Source organism: Carcharodon carcharias, chromosome 20 (assembly GCF_017639515.1).
Source record: "Carcharodon carcharias isolate sCarCar2 chromosome 20, sCarCar2.pri, whole genome shotgun sequence".
Lineage (NCBI taxonomy): Eukaryota > Metazoa > Chordata > Chondrichthyes > Lamniformes > Lamnidae > Carcharodon > Carcharodon carcharias.
Window position 1 is genome coordinate 112275196 of NC_054486.1, and position 16890 is coordinate 112292085.

At 43.7% G+C, this 16890-nt stretch overlaps 1 protein-coding gene across 1 annotated transcript in view; it reads left to right on the forward strand.

The window, feature by feature from the left end:
* Window positions 1-16890, forward strand: part of LOC121292387 (tubulin polyglutamylase TTLL5-like) — a 172555-nt gene that overhangs the window by 21477 nt on the left and 134188 nt on the right. The window contains exon 4 of the mRNA XM_041214237.1: window positions 15276-15442. Within this exon, the coding sequence (XP_041070171.1) occupies window positions 15276-15442 (167 nt within the window). The remainder of the gene's footprint in view (window positions 1-15275; window positions 15443-16890) is intronic.

A 16890-nucleotide genomic window follows, 5' to 3' on the forward strand; every position in this document is an offset into this window, starting at 1 on the left:
TCTCCAATCCTCTGGTACCCCCCTCATTCCTCGGGAAGACTGGAAAACTGTGACAAGCCCTCCTCCTATCTCCATCCCCACTTCCTTTAGAACCTGGGATGCAAGCTGTCTGCACCAGGTGACTCAGTCACTCGAAGCATAGCCAACCTTTCCAAAGCATCCAGCATATCAATTTTCACTTCATCCACTACCTTTACCATCTCCACTTCTACTGATATTTTTCAGCATCCTCTCCCTTAGTAAAGACTGATACAAAGTACTCACTCAGTGTTCCAGCCTTGCCCTGTGCCATTAAGCAGATGTTACTGTCTTTATCCCTAATAGCACCCAACCTGCCTCTCACTACTTGTTTACTATTTCCAAGCTGGTAGATGATTTTTGGGTTCCCTTTTAAGTTGACTACAATTCTATTCTCACATTCTCTCTTTGCCATTGCTACGGACAGAATTTATGTGCTTTTTTTATACTGCCTGTGATCAATACTTTTGTAGTTAAGGGATGTGTGTTTTCTTACCCTCAGAGTTATTGTCCCAATCCAAGAATTCCAGCATCAAGCTTTTTTGTGAAATTTAAAATGATATTTATTGTCACACACTTGCCCGGATGTTTAAAAAATGAGTGTCATTCACTCAGCTCACCCTCACTATAACATTCACAAAGATTAGATAAAAGATGAAGGTAAAACAATACAGTTACAACTTATAGTTACTGCAATCTCTTTTGTGGAAGGCCTGTACTGTCCTTGTGGAAGATTGCACTTCTCCCACTTTCAAGGTATTGCTGTTTGTTATCTTGGCTGCATGGATGACTTGCAGCAGGTTTGATACCTTTTGGTGGAACTCTGTCTTCAGAACAGCTTCTTGATGTTTTAAAAGCAGACAGAAAACATGACTGTCTCTTCATGTGCTTTGTACAAGTTCAAAATCCTTTTCCAGATAAGGTGGGTGGTTAGATTGATTGAACATTCTGCGTTGTGGATTTCACACCTTGTGAGTTTGAGACAGCCAGTGTGTTTGTATTCAAAAGACCCGTTCAGTTGGGTCAGGAAAGGCATTGATCCAACATCAGTCTGGAAGGTTCCTTTTGTTTCCTCTTGAGACAGGGGACTAATTTCAAACACGAGAAGTCAGGTGATCCTCGGGCGACCATCTTTTTGTAGCCTTTTGTGGTCAGTTTTTAGCAATTAGACTGAAATTCAGAATATACTGGGACATACACCAGTCTTATTTGCCTCTTCATTTCCCCTCTCAACATATTGTTTTTGACCTGATTCCGGCTTGAAGAATTCACCTGACGTACAAACATCGGAAGTAGGAGCAGGAGTAGCCATTCGGGCCTTGAACCTGCTCCAGCATTCAGCTGGACCATGGCTGATTTGACATGCATCTTACACCCACTTTTTTTTATTTGTTTCATCATATATTCTATCTTCCTCAACATCCAAGGAGCCCTGACTTTGGTTCCCCTCCCTTCTACCCATTGTTGGAATGTACCTAGCCTGTACCTGAAATACCTTTGTCCTTAACGGTCACCCATGGTTCCATTGCCATTTTCCTGTCAGTCTTTGGTTCCATTTCACCTTTGCTAAATCACCTCCCATCCCACTGAAATTATCCCTTCTACTTACACAATGGTAACTCTTACCCAAGTGTTTTCCCCCTACTCTCCACCGACATTTGGTGCACTTGGGCCTACTTCATTCCCCAGCCCCAGACCCAGTAATGTCTCCTTCCTAATTGGACCGAGAACACACCGGTCAAGGAAGTTCTGAGCACATTTAAGAAATTACATCTCCCCATCAGCAATCCCACCTCCTTGCCATTCCTTTCAGGGGTAGTACAGGAAAATGGAGTTAAGATGGAAAATCAATTGTTGAACGGTGGAACAGGCTCGAAGGGCTAAATAGCATACTGCAGCTCTTGTGTCTTATGTCTAGAACTTGGGCCCAGAATTGAGGCTGACACTCCGTTGCAGTACTGAGAGAGTGCTGCACGGACGGAGGTCCCATCTTTTGGATGAGACTTTAAACTGAGGCCCTCAAGTGGATGTAAAAGATAGCATAGCCAAAATGGGGTAAGGTATTAGCCGGCTTCAGGTGAATATTACAGCTGGCCATTACAGGGATTGAACATGTGACTTTGGTGTTATTAGCACCAAGCAATAGTGAGTATTTTGAGGAAGAGCAGGGAAGTTCTTCTGAGCAACATCCCATCCACATTAATGTTTGCAATAGAGACTAAATGGTCCTTCTCTTTTATTGCTATAACTGAGATCTTGCTGTGCACAAAATGGTTAATCTTTGTCTACGTAATGACATCACTGCACTTGTGATTCGGTATATTTGAAGCATATGAAAACGTTCCTGTGAAAAGTTATATAAACCTTTCTGTTTTCATGTGGGCTTGATACTTACATCCTGATCGTAATAATGTTCATTATGTTTTCCCAACCCTTTTCCTCTAAGCAGTCTCCCCTTTCACGAGTTCAGAGGAATCTCTATAACCTATACCAGGAGGTCCTAGGAATGGGCTTGTTGATTCCTCTCAGTTTTCCTTCCTCCTTGTGAGGTATTGCCTAACCTTCACTTGGCACCTTCCCACAGCCACATGTTTAATATTGGGAGTTCACCATCCAGATAGCTGTGGGCACAAACCCACATCCTAACACTCCAAATCTGGAACTGGCTGCCAGAAAAAGTGGTTAACTCGCGATCAAGTGATACCTTACAAAAGGACTCCTTGTTGAAAAGGGGAACTCAGAAGCTTACAGATATTAATGAATATGCTTGATTCACAATGGTTTGGAGGAAACTACAGATCTTGGGTGGGTTCGGTCCATTTACGAATCGTGCAAAGAACAGCTTTGTTGAGCCAAGTGGTTTTTCCTTGTAACAAGCTGTTTTATACAGCCCCCGATGTTTTCTATCTTTTAATATACAGCAGTTAGGTATCATTGCAGGCTGCTGAAATGAAAGATCCCAAAGGTGCTGGAGTCTAGACATACCGAAAGGAAAAAAGCCTTTTTAGATCAAAAGCTATCTATTTTAGGAACAGGGAACAGAGAAGGCCATTAGATTCAACTAGATCAGTTCTTTTTTGCAGATCAATCCCACCTACCCATCCCCTCCTCATATCTCTCCATCTCAACTACCCTTCCCCTGCTCATATCCCTCAATCCCACCCACCCATCTCCACCCCCTCATGTCCCACAATCCCACCCACCCATCTCCTCCTCATATCCTTCACCCTCACCCACCCACTATGTTTTAAAAATTCATTAATGGAATGTGGGTATAGCTGCTCGGCCAGCACCTGTTGCTCATCCCTAATTGTCCTTGAGAAGGTAAACATGAGCTGCCTTCTTGAACAGCTGCTGTAGATACACCCACAGTGCTGTTGGAGAGGGACTTCCAGGATTTTGACCCAGAAGCAATGAAGGAATGGCGATAGGTTTGGAGGGGAACCTGCAGGTGGTGGTGTTCCCATATATCTGCTACCTTTATTCTTCCAGGTGGTGGAGGACGCGGGTTTGGAAGGTGCTGTTGAAGGAGCCTTGGTGAGTTGGTGCTGTGCATCTTGTAGATGATACACACTGCTACCACTAAGCACTGGCGGTGGAGGGAGTAAATGTTTAAGATGGTGGATGGGGTGCCAGTCAAGTGGGCTGCTGTGTCCTGGACTGTGTCGAGCTTCGAGTGTTGTTGGAGCTGCACTCATCCAGGCAAGTGGAGAGTATCCCATCACACTCCTGACTTGTGCCCTGTACATGATAGACAGGCTTTGAGGAATCAAGAGGGAGTTATTTGGCAATTAATGCCCATTTAAGGGCCTCACCTTGCTGCTGTTATTCAAGGAGCTGCAGGCAGGGGAAGTTGTAATGCGGGAATCCTGAACAGCAAACCCTCTTTGGGTTGGCTTGTGGGCCCGCAGGCAGAGGGTTGGGGGGATGGGGAGCATCCCTCGTTCAAATGCACTTACTGCCTGATTGAGGGATCAGGAAGTTGGGGGAGAGCAGCTGAAAGTCAACCCCCTACTCTTGTCTCCAACTCCTCCTTCCCCTTCCCGAGACCATTAGCCTGCCCTTAGTCACCTTTCCCCTTGGGTCCTTTGTTGATCCTGGGCCTCTGGTGGGTGTATTATAGGAGGATGCCACCGCTCCCGATGGCACCGATGGCAACAGTACTCTTAGGAGGTAGGATTTCCACCCTAGGGACCCTAATCTTGGGCAAGGCCCGACAGTGACCACTGTAGAGCCTGATACGGCAGGCCTTCAACAACGAAGGGAACACAGGATTCTCACCAACTGTCTAGCCAATGGGCAAGACCCCATCACTTGGATTAAATTCTGCCCATTGTCTCTAAAGGTTTGGGCAGCACTTCTGTTCTATCATTAGATAGCTCAGGTGTACATCTTTACATGTCAGGTGGCAGAGCAACTACAATCTAATATGCTTGCCCTGCCCTGATCCTATTGGATAATGCATATGATCTTTTAATAAAAGCAAAAACTGCGGATGCTGGAAATCCAAAACAAAAATAAAAATACCTGGAAAAACTCAGCAGGTCTGACAGCATCTGCGGAGAGGAACACAGTTAACATTTCGAGTCCAAATGACTCTTCATCAGAACTAAGGAAAAATAGAAAAGAGATGAAATATAAGCTGATTTAAAGGGAGGGTGGGACAGGTCGAGCTGGATAGAGGGCCAGTGATAGGTGGGGATTGCCAAAAGGTGTCACAGACAAAAGGACAAAGAGGTGTTGAAGGTGGTGATATTATCTAAGGAATGTGCTAATTAAGGGTAGAAAGCAGGACGAGCAAGGTACAGATGGACCTAGTGGGGGTGGGGTGGGGGGGAAGGGGTCGAAATAGGCTAAAAGGTAGAGATAAAACAATGGATGGAAATACATTTAAAAATAATGGAAATAGGTGGGAAAAGAAAAATCGATATAAATTATTGGAAAAGTGGGGATCGGAAAGAGAGTGGGGATGGAGGAGGGAGTTCATGGTCTAAAGTTGTTGAACTGAATATTCAGTCCGCAAGGCTGTAAAGTGCCTAGTTGGAAGATGACTTTTTCCAATAATTTATATGTATTTTTCTTTTCCCACCTATTTCCATTATTTTTAAATGTATTTCCATCCATTGTTTTATCTCTACCTTTTAGCCTATTTCGATCCCTTCCCCCCACCGCACCCCCACTAGGGCTATCTGTACCTTGCTCATCCTGCTTTCTACCCTTAATATCACTATTAGCACACTCCTTAGCTAATATCACCACTGTCAACACTTCTTTGTCCTTTTTTTTATGACATCTTTTGGCAATCTCCACCTATCATTGGCCCTCTATCCAGCTGTACCTGTCCCAACACCCCCCTTAAACCAGCTTATATTTCATCTCTTTTCTATTTTTCCTTAGTTCTGATGAAGGGTCATTCGGACTCAAAACGTTAACTGTGTTCCTCTCCGCAGATGCTGCCAGACCTGCTGAGTTTTTCCAGGTATTTTTGTTCTTGTTTTGCATATGATCCTTTTCCTTCACTGAGCCGAACAGGCTGGATCTCTGTTCTCTCGCAAAGAGAAGGCTAAGCAGTATTATAATTGTGGTCTTTAAAATTATTAAAGTGTTCAGTAGGATAAATGTAGAGAAACTGTTTCCACTTGTGAGGGAGACCAGAACTAGAGGCCATAAATAAGGATAATCATCGGGTATGTTAACATAATGGCTATGTTACTGGGCTAGTAACTGGAGGCCTGGACTTTTGCTTCTTTTTATTTATTCTTTCATGGGATGTGGGCGTTGCTGTCCCAGCATTTGTTGACCATCCAAAGTGAGTGAACTGAGTGGCTTGCTAGGCCATTTCAGAGGGCATTGAAGGGTCAACCCCCTTACTGTGGGTCTAGAGTCACATGTGGCCAGACCAGGTAAAGACGGCAGATTTCCATCTGTAAAGGACATTAGTGAAGCAGATGGGTTTTTACAATAATCAATGTTAGTTTCATGGTCACCATTACTGGGACTAGCTTTATATTCCAGATTTATTAATTGAATTTAAATTCCACCCGCTGCCATCATAGGATTTGAACCCATGTCCCCAGACCATTAGCCTGGGCCTCTGGATTACTCATCCTGCGACATTATCACTACACCATCGTCTCCCCCTAATAATGGCAATCTAATAATCTGGAGATGTGAGTTCAAATCCCACAGCAGCTGGGGAGCTTGAATTAAGTTAATTAAATAAAAAAGGCAAATATCAGCGACGACGGCCAAAAAAACTTACCGATTGATGTAAAAACACATCAGGTTCATTAATGTCCTTTAGGGAAACAAATCTGCTACCCTTAGTTGTGCTACACTGTATATGACTCCAGACGCAGAGCAATGTGGTTGACTTTTAATTACCCCCTGAAAGGACCTAGCGAGCCACTCAGTTGTATCTTAAGAACAGTTAGAAGTGGGCAATAAATGCTTACCTTTCCAGTGAAGCAAACATCCCTTATATTAATAAGAATAACTAATAAATCCAATGGAATGTTCAGGAAAAACTTCTTTATCCAAAGAGTGCTGAGAATGTGGTGGAATTCACAATCACAAGGGTTAGTTTTTTAAAATTCTTTCACAAGGTGTGGGCATTGCTGGCTAGGCCAGCATTTCTTACCCATCCCTAATGGCCCTTGTGAAGGTGGTGGTGAGCTGGCTTCTTGAAACCTGCAGTCCTGTGGTGTGGTTACACCCACAGTGCTGTTAGGGAGGGAGTTCCAGGATTTTGACCCAGCAACAATGAAGGAACGGTGATATATTTCCAAGTTAGGATTGTGAGTGGCTTGCAGGGGAAACTTGCAGGTTGTGGTGTTCCCATGCATCTGCTGCCCTTGTCTTTCTAGGTGATAGAGAGGTCACGTGTTTGAAAGGTGTGTCAAAGGAGAGTTCCTGCAGTGCACCTTCCTGCAGTGCTGCCACTGTACGCCGATGGTGGATGGGGTGCCAATCAAGTGGGCTGCTTTGTCCCATATCAAGCTTCTTGAGTGTTGTTGGAGCTCAATTCATCCAGGCAAGTGGAGAGTATTCCATCACACTCCTGACTTATGCCTCATAGGTGGTGAACAGGCTTTGGGAGAGTCAGGAAGTCAGTTACTCGCTGTGAAATTCCCAGCCTCTTAAATGCACTTGTAGTCACAGTATTTATGTTGTTATGATCCCAGCTGATGTTACCACTGGACAAGCCAGGTCCCAGGGCAGAACCCAGCATGAAAGATCCTAACTTTTACTTTTTGTTTGGATACTTGGAGAGTGGCTACTGAACAGAGTCACAGGAGTCAGCTAATGAACATTTAACAAAAGAATAAAACATTTATTAAACAGGAACAGATGAACTATAATACAATAACCCTTCACCCACAACCATACATTTACAAATATCTGCAGACTTGTGTGGATAACACAAGTTACAAAAGCTATCTTATGCTCTAATGTTCACAGTAAGTACACAGTCTATATAAACCAATAGATGACTTGTGGTCAGGCACTCCACACTCTGAAACCAAGTGACAGGTGCCATTCCAAACAGATGCTATGGATCTCTCTTCAACTCCCCCCCACCACCCCCCACTTCTCACTGAACTCCATCTTTTACACGAGTTTCCAATCACTACTCTCGAAGAACCCACTTTGGAATCTTCTCCCAAATGGTGTTTTCTCTCAGGCGGCTTCTGCAAGGGTCCACCTCCAGGTTTTCAAACTCTCTTTCCGATGCCCCTCTCCTCTGGATCGCCATGTGCATGCAAGCTTCCTTCTGCACACTTTCTCTAAAATGCTCAGCTTTCAACAGCATGCCACTACTTCACATGCCAATAATAAAGTGTTACAGACCTTCAGGTGTCTCCTTGGATATTCTGGCTTCTTGCAAGCCTGTATTGTTTTAAACCTGTGCCCTGCAGCTTCTTGCTTTAAGCTTGGAGCCTTTCTCTGCTCCTCACTCTTAACGTCATTTAACAGGACCTTTTCCAGATTCCTGTTCATTCCTTTGACTAGAAGGTCTTCTTGGGGATTTCTCCTTTGGGGAAACCTGCTTCCTGCAATTCCCTCCTGTCCATTTTCCCCTGGCAGTTGGTTTCAACTTCAGTCTGGGACTTACTATCTGTCCATCCTCTATGCTGCCTCTGCTGGCAACACCTTTCAACTTTAGAGCACACTGACCAACTAAACTCAAACTGTTTTCTGTTTCTGTGTGCATGTTTGTGTGTGTGGGGCCTCCTTCTCTGGACCCCTGTTGCTACGGAACAGCACAGTTTTTTTCTATCTTGTTTTTTAACTTCCCTTCAAGAGTCGTAAAATCTCATTAAAATACAGACATCTTTTAAAGTGAAATTAAAACTCAAATTTCATCCTTTTAATTGACAAATACAGAAATACAAATTAAACTTAAACTTAAAAATATACTTTATGCCTAACACACTCAAGTACACATATAACTTAAATAAATTATCTCTATTTCCCAACAACGTAGCTAGTCCATTTCAGTTTCTCGTCCATGGTAACCCCCAGGATGTTGATAGTAGGGGACTCAGTGATGGTAATGCCATTGAATGTCATGGGGAGTTGGTTAGATTCTCTCTTGTTGGAGATGGCCATTGCCTGGCACTTGTGTGGCGCATATATTGTTATGACTGTCTATTGTGGGTTATATTAAGGGTTAAGAATTGTGAGTATTGCTGAAAAAAGACATTTTTGCCAAAGCTTTTCGTCTTGCACTCATCAGGACAAGAAAATAATGTTGGGAAGCAACAACTTTATACAGTTATGAGAGGAGAGTACTGATTGGTTGGCAAGTGGACACTAGCCGAGGCGTTGCCATGGAGAATGCAACAGTTGTTTGAAATTTAAACGAGGCACCTTTACTCTGATTGCCCTGAGGAATAAACCAGTGAATGGCTATCACTTATTTTGTTTAACTGAAACAGACACAATGTGTGTACATGTTCTTTCCACCTGCTAAGAACAAGGCCCTGTGAATTAATATATGTAGCTTCCAGTACATGCAAATGAGCCACACTGCAAGCTCAACTGACAATCTTAAATTGGTTGTCAGAGTAAGTTTAAGCACACGGGGCAGATTATCTAATGTTGGACACTGTGCTTTGAGTTTTGCAATCATGGGCTGGTTGGGTATGGTCTGTACCTTGCCATTGCACACAGCGAAAGGGACATGTTGTTTGATATGATCTGCCAGTCTTTGGGACATGGGGCCTACGTACCTTATTTTTTTAACCATTCATGGGATATCAGTGTTGCTGGGTCAGCCAGTATTTATTGCCCAACCCTAATTGCCCTTGAGAAGGTGGTGCTGAGCTGCTTTCTTGAACTGCAGCCCATGTGGTGTAGGTACACCCATGGTGCTGTTAGGGAGGGAGTTCCAGGATTTTGACCCAGCGACAGTGAAGGAACGGCAATATATTTACAAATCAGGATGGTGAGCGACTTGGAGGGGAACTTCCAGGTGGCGGTGTTCCCATGTGTCTGCTGCCCTTGTCCTTCTAGATGGTGGTGCTCATAGGTTTGGAAGGTGCTGTCTAAGGAAGTTTAGTGAGTCCCTGCAGTGCATTTTGTAGGTGGTACACACAGCTCCCAATGTTTGTTGTTGGCAGAGGGAGTGAATGTTTGTGGATGTGGTGCCAATCAAGCGGGCTGCTTTGTCCTGGATGGTACCGAGCTTCTTTCGTGTTGTTAGAGTTGAAATACATGCACCACTTACTCATTTGTGTGATAGATAGAATGTCTTTTTGGCTTGACAGCAATAGCCTGTTAGTGGCAAATACTGCAAATATTGTTGGGTTCCATGAGAAAGTGTCTTTGATGGAACGAGACCTAACCTACCATTTGCATATATCCAGTATGTGGATGATACATTTGCTATATTTAAATCCGTAGCAACATGTAATAATTTCCTTGCATGTCTTAATGATCTCCATCCTGCGTTCAAATTCACCTTTAAAATGGAGCAGTCAAATGAGCTCCCTTTCCTTAACACACTAGTTGAGAAATCTGCTAAGGATTCTCCACCAGGGTCTACTGCAAGCCTACCTTCACTGGTCAATACACACGTTAGGATTTTTACAGTTCCACAAGCTATAAGATTGGCCTTATTGGCAACCTCGTAAGTAGGGCCCAAGCTATTTTCTTACTATGCAAACTTGATGCTGGAATAGGCGAATCAAAGGCACCCTGTGGGATAATGGCTACCCTGACCAGATCATTTTGTGTTGTATATCACGCAAACTCATGAACACTACATATATTAATACACAGGGCCCTTTTCTTTGCAGACAGACAGAACATGTACACTTTAAGATAAAAGCAAAAAACTGCGGATGCTGGAAATCCAAAACAAAAATTAAAAATACCTGGAAAAACTCAGCCGTTCTGACAGTATCTGTGGAGAGGAGCATAGTTAACGTTTCGAGTTCGTATGACTCTTCAACAGAACTAAGGAAAAATAGAGAATAGGTGAAATGTAAGCTGGTTTAAGGGGAGGTGGGACAAGTAGAGCTGGATAGAGGGCCAGTGATAGGTGGAGATTGCCAAAAGATGTCATAGACAAAAGGACAAAAAGGTGTTGAAGGTGGTGATATTATCTAAGGAATGTGCTAATAGGTGACATTAAGGTTAGAAAGCAGGACGAGCAAGGTACAGATAGCCCTAGTGGGGGTGGGGTAGGGGGAAGGGATCGAGAACGTGTACACATATTGTGCCTGTTTCAGCTAAACAAAATAAGTAACGGTCTTTTGCTGATTCAGTCCTCAGGGCAACACCTTGACCAATCAGAGTCAAGCTGCCTGGTTTAAATTTCAAACAATGCATGGCATTTAATTAAGTGTCACTCACCATTAACTGGTGCATTCTCCATGGCAAAGCCAGTACCAATCAGTGTCCACTTGCCAACCAATCAGCGCTCCCTTCTCATACAGTATAAAGCTGCTGCTTCCTCTGACATTGGTATTCTTGCGATCGTCCTGATGAGTGCAAGACAAAGACCTTCGACAAAATGTCTTTTTTTCAGCAATACTCAAGTTCTATACCACTAAATGGTTAAGAATGTAGAGTTTTGGTTTCAGTTTAAGGTGAATTGGGGGTTGCGTATTTTCAGTTTGATTTAGTATGCCTGTGTGTGTTTACAAACAATGCTTGAACTTTTGACCCAGCTCAAAAACCTGGATAGTTGCTAAGGTGGAGCTATGCTGTCCTGGGAGACTGCAGGCATGCAGCCTGTTGTGTTTAACTAGAGAACTGGGATAGGACCAAGTAGCTCCGTAAAGAGAGAAGTCCAGCCATAAAATAGACACTAAGGGAATGTCTACATGTGTCTGGTGGGTTGTGGCGTGTGACCCTCAGTGATGCCTATATTTGGACCAGGAGGTCATATTGGTAGGGGTATATCATAGATCTGAGCTCTAACCTGTGGAGCCAGACCCAGAGGGAAAAAAAAATCCTGCCTTCCTGAGTATGATTATGTTTTAAAGCCAACCAGAGTGAAAGGCACAGCAAAAAGGTTAAGCTGGGCTGAGCCTGTAGAATTGAGTTTAAGGCTCATTGTTAGAATCATTATCTTATTTAATCGTTATTCCTTGTGTTTGTTTTGTTCAATTTTGTTTAGTAAAACACCTTTTGGTGTTTCAGTTTAATCTTGGAGTCCTGCCACTCATTTTGTTATCCTTGGTTCTTCTGCACATTTGATCCCTTAAATGATTATGGTCTATCAAACTAGATCTTAACAAGTATCCAGCTTGGCCAGTAGCCTCATAATTGCGATCATAACAATGTTACTTGTCATTAGCCCAAGCTCTCCCGATCTTGTTGCATATGGGACACGGATTGCTTCAGTACCTCAGGAATCATCAATGGCACCCTAACAAGGTGCAATTAGCGAATATCCCCACTTCTGACCTTGTTATGGAAGGAAAGTCATTGGTGAAGGAGCTGAAGCTAGTTGGCATTGTCCTAAGGAACTCCTGCAGCAATGTCCTGGGGCTGAGGTGATTGGCCTCCAATAACCACATCCATCTTCTTTTTCCACGCTGAGTGCAATGGATATTCACCAGACTAATCCCTGGGATGGCTCAATTATTTTATGAAGAGAGATTTAGGAGACAGGGCTGTATTCTCTAGGGTTTAGAAGAATGAAAGGTGATCTCATTGAAACTTTCAAAAGCTTTACAGGGCATAACAAGATAGATATAGATAGGGTGTTCCCCCTGGCTGGTGAGTTTAGAACCAGAGGACACAGTCTCAGAATAAGAGGCAGGCCATTTAAGATTGAGATGAGGAGGAATTTCTTCACTTAGAGGGTGGTGAAGCTTTGGAATTCTCTACCCCAGAGGGCTGTGGAATCTCCGTCATTGAGCATGTTTAAGATAGAAATTGATAGATTTCTGGCGACTAATGACATCTAGGCATATGGGGATAGAGCAGGAAGGCAGCGTTGAGGTAGATGATCAGCAGTTACCTAATTAAATGGCAGAGCAGGCTTGATGGGCCGAATGGCCTGCTCCTCCTATCTTCCTATGTTCCTTTGTGCTAGGTATGACTACAACCAGTGGAGAGTTTTCCTCCTGATCTCCATTGACTCCCAATTTTGCTAGGTCTCCTTGATGCCACACTCAACTGCTGCCTTGATCTCTCACTTCACCTCTGGAATTCAGCTCTTTTGCCCATGTTTGGATGCTGTATTGAAATCAGGAGCTGAGTGGCCCTGGCAGAACGCAAACTGAGCACCAGTGAGCTGGTTATAGCTGTGTAAGTGCCCCGTGATAGCACTGTCGACGATGCCTTCCATCATTTTGCTGATGATCAAAAGTAGGCTGATGGGGCGGTAATTGGCCGGTTTGGATTTTTCCTCCTTTTTATGGACAGGACATAACTGGACAATTTTCCATGTTGCTGGTAGATTCCAATGTTGTAGCTATACTGGAATGGCTTGACTAGGGGTGCAACTCGTCCTGGAGTTCTTAGATGCATTTCAGCAGAAGCTAGATGAGCAAATGAGGGAGAAAGGAATAGAAGGAAACATTAATAGCCTGAATTTAAGTCATGTGAAATGAAGTATGGTGAGACAAAGCTCATGTGGAGCATACACATGAGGATAGAACAGTTGGGCTGAATGGCCTGTTTATGTGCTATATGTTTCTAAATTCCCTCTGATAGCTCACAGTGGTAATTATGCACTGACCTTGGTAAGGAGCTGTTATGAGTCATGAGAAAGTAATTGTTGTGCCACAATCCTCAGTTCCTCCTAAGGCAAACACCTGGATTTCTGCAGCAGAAAGTTTGGTGTATTTTTCTGTGCTGGCAGGGCAAGTGACTCCAGGGATTGCTTATTATCATTCAAACAGAGCACTGAAAAGTTTCACAAGTATTTCTGGAAGGCTAGGACAGCTTAACAGCTCCCAGGAGCGGTTGCCACACGTTTATACCTCACCATTTCCCAGACTTGTTCACTTTGAATCACCTAACTGAGCCTGCAGACCCTCTCCATCTGAAGGCACTGGTTTTCAGTGACTCAAGCAGCGAGAAAGAATAAAGGGAAATGAGAGCTAGTCTCTGACCTTTGAGCAAGGACCATTCTCGTATATACTCTCATCCTGCTCCTCCATGGTTCAATTCTAATGGTGTGGTTGAAGATCTTATGCCAATTTTGTGTGAGAAAATGAAATTTTCCCCTCTTTTCTGTCTTCCTCCTTCACTGGATGAATACAAGAGGTGGAGGGGGAGGTGGAACACAGTCATTGAATCAAAGTGTACTTGTGAAAGTGGTGAGATGTCCACATTGATGGCCCAGGTGACAACTGATAATCCTTAGTCCATTTAAGAGCATGAAATGAGAAGACGGTATGCACTGAATAATTGTAGGTCATATCAGAGATCTTCATGCCTAACGTTAATACCTATGTAACCCAGAGGTCAGAGCATTGTTTTCTTAAGAACAAAGGAACAGGAGGAGGCCATTTAACTCTTCTAGTCTGTTCTGCTATCTAATAAGATCATGGCTACTCCACAATCTAACTTCCCTGAATGCCTTTGGTTCACAGAAGTCTATCAATCTCAGATTTAAAATTAACTGCTGTTTGCAGAAGCAAGTTCCAAACTCCCATCTCCCCTTGTGTATAGGTGTATTTCCTAATTTCACTCCTGGAAGGCCTGTATCTTCTACGCTACACTCCTCAGCGCTAGAGCCCCTAAACAGTGGAAATTCCCCATAATATTTTGAAATTTTGATCAAATGATCCTTTAACCATTTAAATTGCAAACCCTAGTTTATATAATCTCTCCGCATTAATGTAATCCTTGGAATCCAAGTATCATTCTAGTAAAACAAAAACAGAATTACCTGGAAAAACTCAGCAGTCTGGCAGCATCGGCGGAGAAGAAAAGAGTTAATGTTTCGAGTCCTCATGACCCTTCAGCAGAACTGCTGAAGAGTCATGAGGACTCGAAACGTCAGCTCTTTTCTTCTCCACCGATGCTGCCAGACCTGCTGAGTTTTTCCAGGTAATTCTGTTTTTGTTTTGGATTTCCAGCATCCACAGTTTTTTGTTTTTATCATTCTAGTAAATCTGCATTGCTCTCCCTCTATGGCCAATATAACCTTCATAAGGTATGATACTAGAATGGCTCATGGTAACTCAAGGTATAACCAGGGCTTTGTATAGTTGAATCATGACTTCTACCTGCTTGGACTATACTCTCTAGATATATGGACCAGCATTCCATTAAACCTGTTGATTTTTTCAGTATCTATCCATTTAATGGCCTATGTACCTGGACCCTTAAGTTAATGAGCATGAGTATATTTTCTTTGGGCAAAAGAAACTTCAGAGCTGTGACTGATATTGGCTGCCTTGATCCAGTAATGTACACCACAAGGAGCTTAAATCCTGAGGGACTTGACTCACCAATCGGAAAAAGATACTGTTGGTATAGTCCCTGTTTCAGTTCCTAACACCGGCAGCAAATTTCACAACCTCATAACCCTCTGGCGGGATGGGGTGGGGGGGTGGGGTGGAAAAAATGCTTCTCCTCTCTGTCCTAAAGCTCTTCTGTTTAACATTGCATCCATTTTCCCATATAGATATATCTATTTTGTCTCGTCATTTTTTTATTGTATACAATATTTTAATATTGTATCAAAATATAGACTGTGTGCCCGCACACACGCAGGTGTGTCTGCTTGTGTCAGGCAATGATGTTGCCCTCCATGATTGCAGATGTTCTTTTTCTCACAGTTATCCAACATGAACCTGGCAAGTGGAGCACTGAGCAGAGGAAACATGTTTATGACTCCAGGTCTTCAGTCATCAAACAAAAACTTGAGTCCGATGTGCACTGCCCATCCTGACCTTCAGGCACCCAACTCTGGATCAGTCGAAAGAATCACTTCTGCAGCATCCCGGTAAGATCTGACGAAAGAACCTACTTCTTCCCAAACTAATTTGTTGTTCAACATTAGCAAAGACCGTGGTGTTTCATGTTAGCCTGGCAAATGCGCACTGATGCCAGGGTCGTTAATCAAATAAAATATAAGCAAGTAGCAATCCCTCAGTGTGTTCTGCCTGAATTGGATTTTTAAAATTCTTTCACAGGATGTGGGCATCACTGACTGGACCAGCATTTATTGCCCATCCCTAATTGCCCCTTGAGAAAATGGTGATGAGCTGCCTTCTTGAATCGCTGTAGCCCATGTGGTGTAGGTACACCCACAGTGCTGTTAGGGAGGGAGTTCCAGGATTTTGATGCAGCGACAGTGAAGGAACGGTGATATATTTCCAAGTCAGGGTGGTGAGTGACTTGGAGGAAGTTGCAGGAGGTGGAGGTGCAATGTTTCTAGGTGGGTAGAGCTCTGGGATTGGAAGGTGCTGTTGAAGGAGCTTTGGTGAGTTGTTGCATCTTTTATATAGTACACACTGCTGCCACAATGTGTTTGTGGTGAAGGGAGTGAATGTTTTGGGTGGTGGATAGGATGCCAATTAAGCTGGCTACTTTGTCCTGGATTGTTTTGAGCTTCTTGAGTGTTGATGGAGCCGTACTCATACAGGCAAGTGGAGGGTATTGAATCACACTCCTGACTTATGCCTTGCAGAGGCTGGGAATTCTGCCTGACTCCTGACTCCCCAAAACCTGTCAAACATCTTCAAGGCACAAGTCAGGCGTGTGATGGAATAATGTCCATTTGCCTGGATGAGTGCGACTCCAACGACACTCGAAAAACTCGACATCATCCAGAACAAAGTACCCCATCCATCATGTTCAACATCTACTCCACCCACCACTGATGCACAGTGGCAGCAGTGTTTACTAGCAACTCACCAAGGCCCCTTCAACAGCACCTTCTAAACCCACCATCTCGACCACCTAGAAGGACGAGAGCAGCAGATAGATGGGAACACCACCACCTGCAAGTTCTCCTCCAAGACACTCACTATCCTGACTTGGAAATATATCGGCGTTCCTTCACTGTTGCTGGCTCAAAATCCTAGAACTCCCTCCCTAACAGCAGTGTGTGTGCACCTATACCAAATGGACTGCAGCGGTTCAAGAAGGCTGCTCACCACCATCTTCTCAAGGGCAATTAGGGATGGGAATAAAAGTGCTGGCCCAGCCAGCGACACCCACATCCCATGAAAGAATAAAAAAAGATGTTGGTTGGGTTTTGAGGAGCCAGGAGGTGAGTTACTTGCCTCAAGATTCCCACCTCTGACTTGCTTTTGTAACTACAGTATTGAAATGGTTGGTCCAGTTCAGCTTCTGATCGATGGTAACCCCCCAGTATGTTGATAGTAAGGGTTTCAGCGATAGTAATGCTATTGAATGTCAAGGGACGACAACTAGATTCTGTCTTGT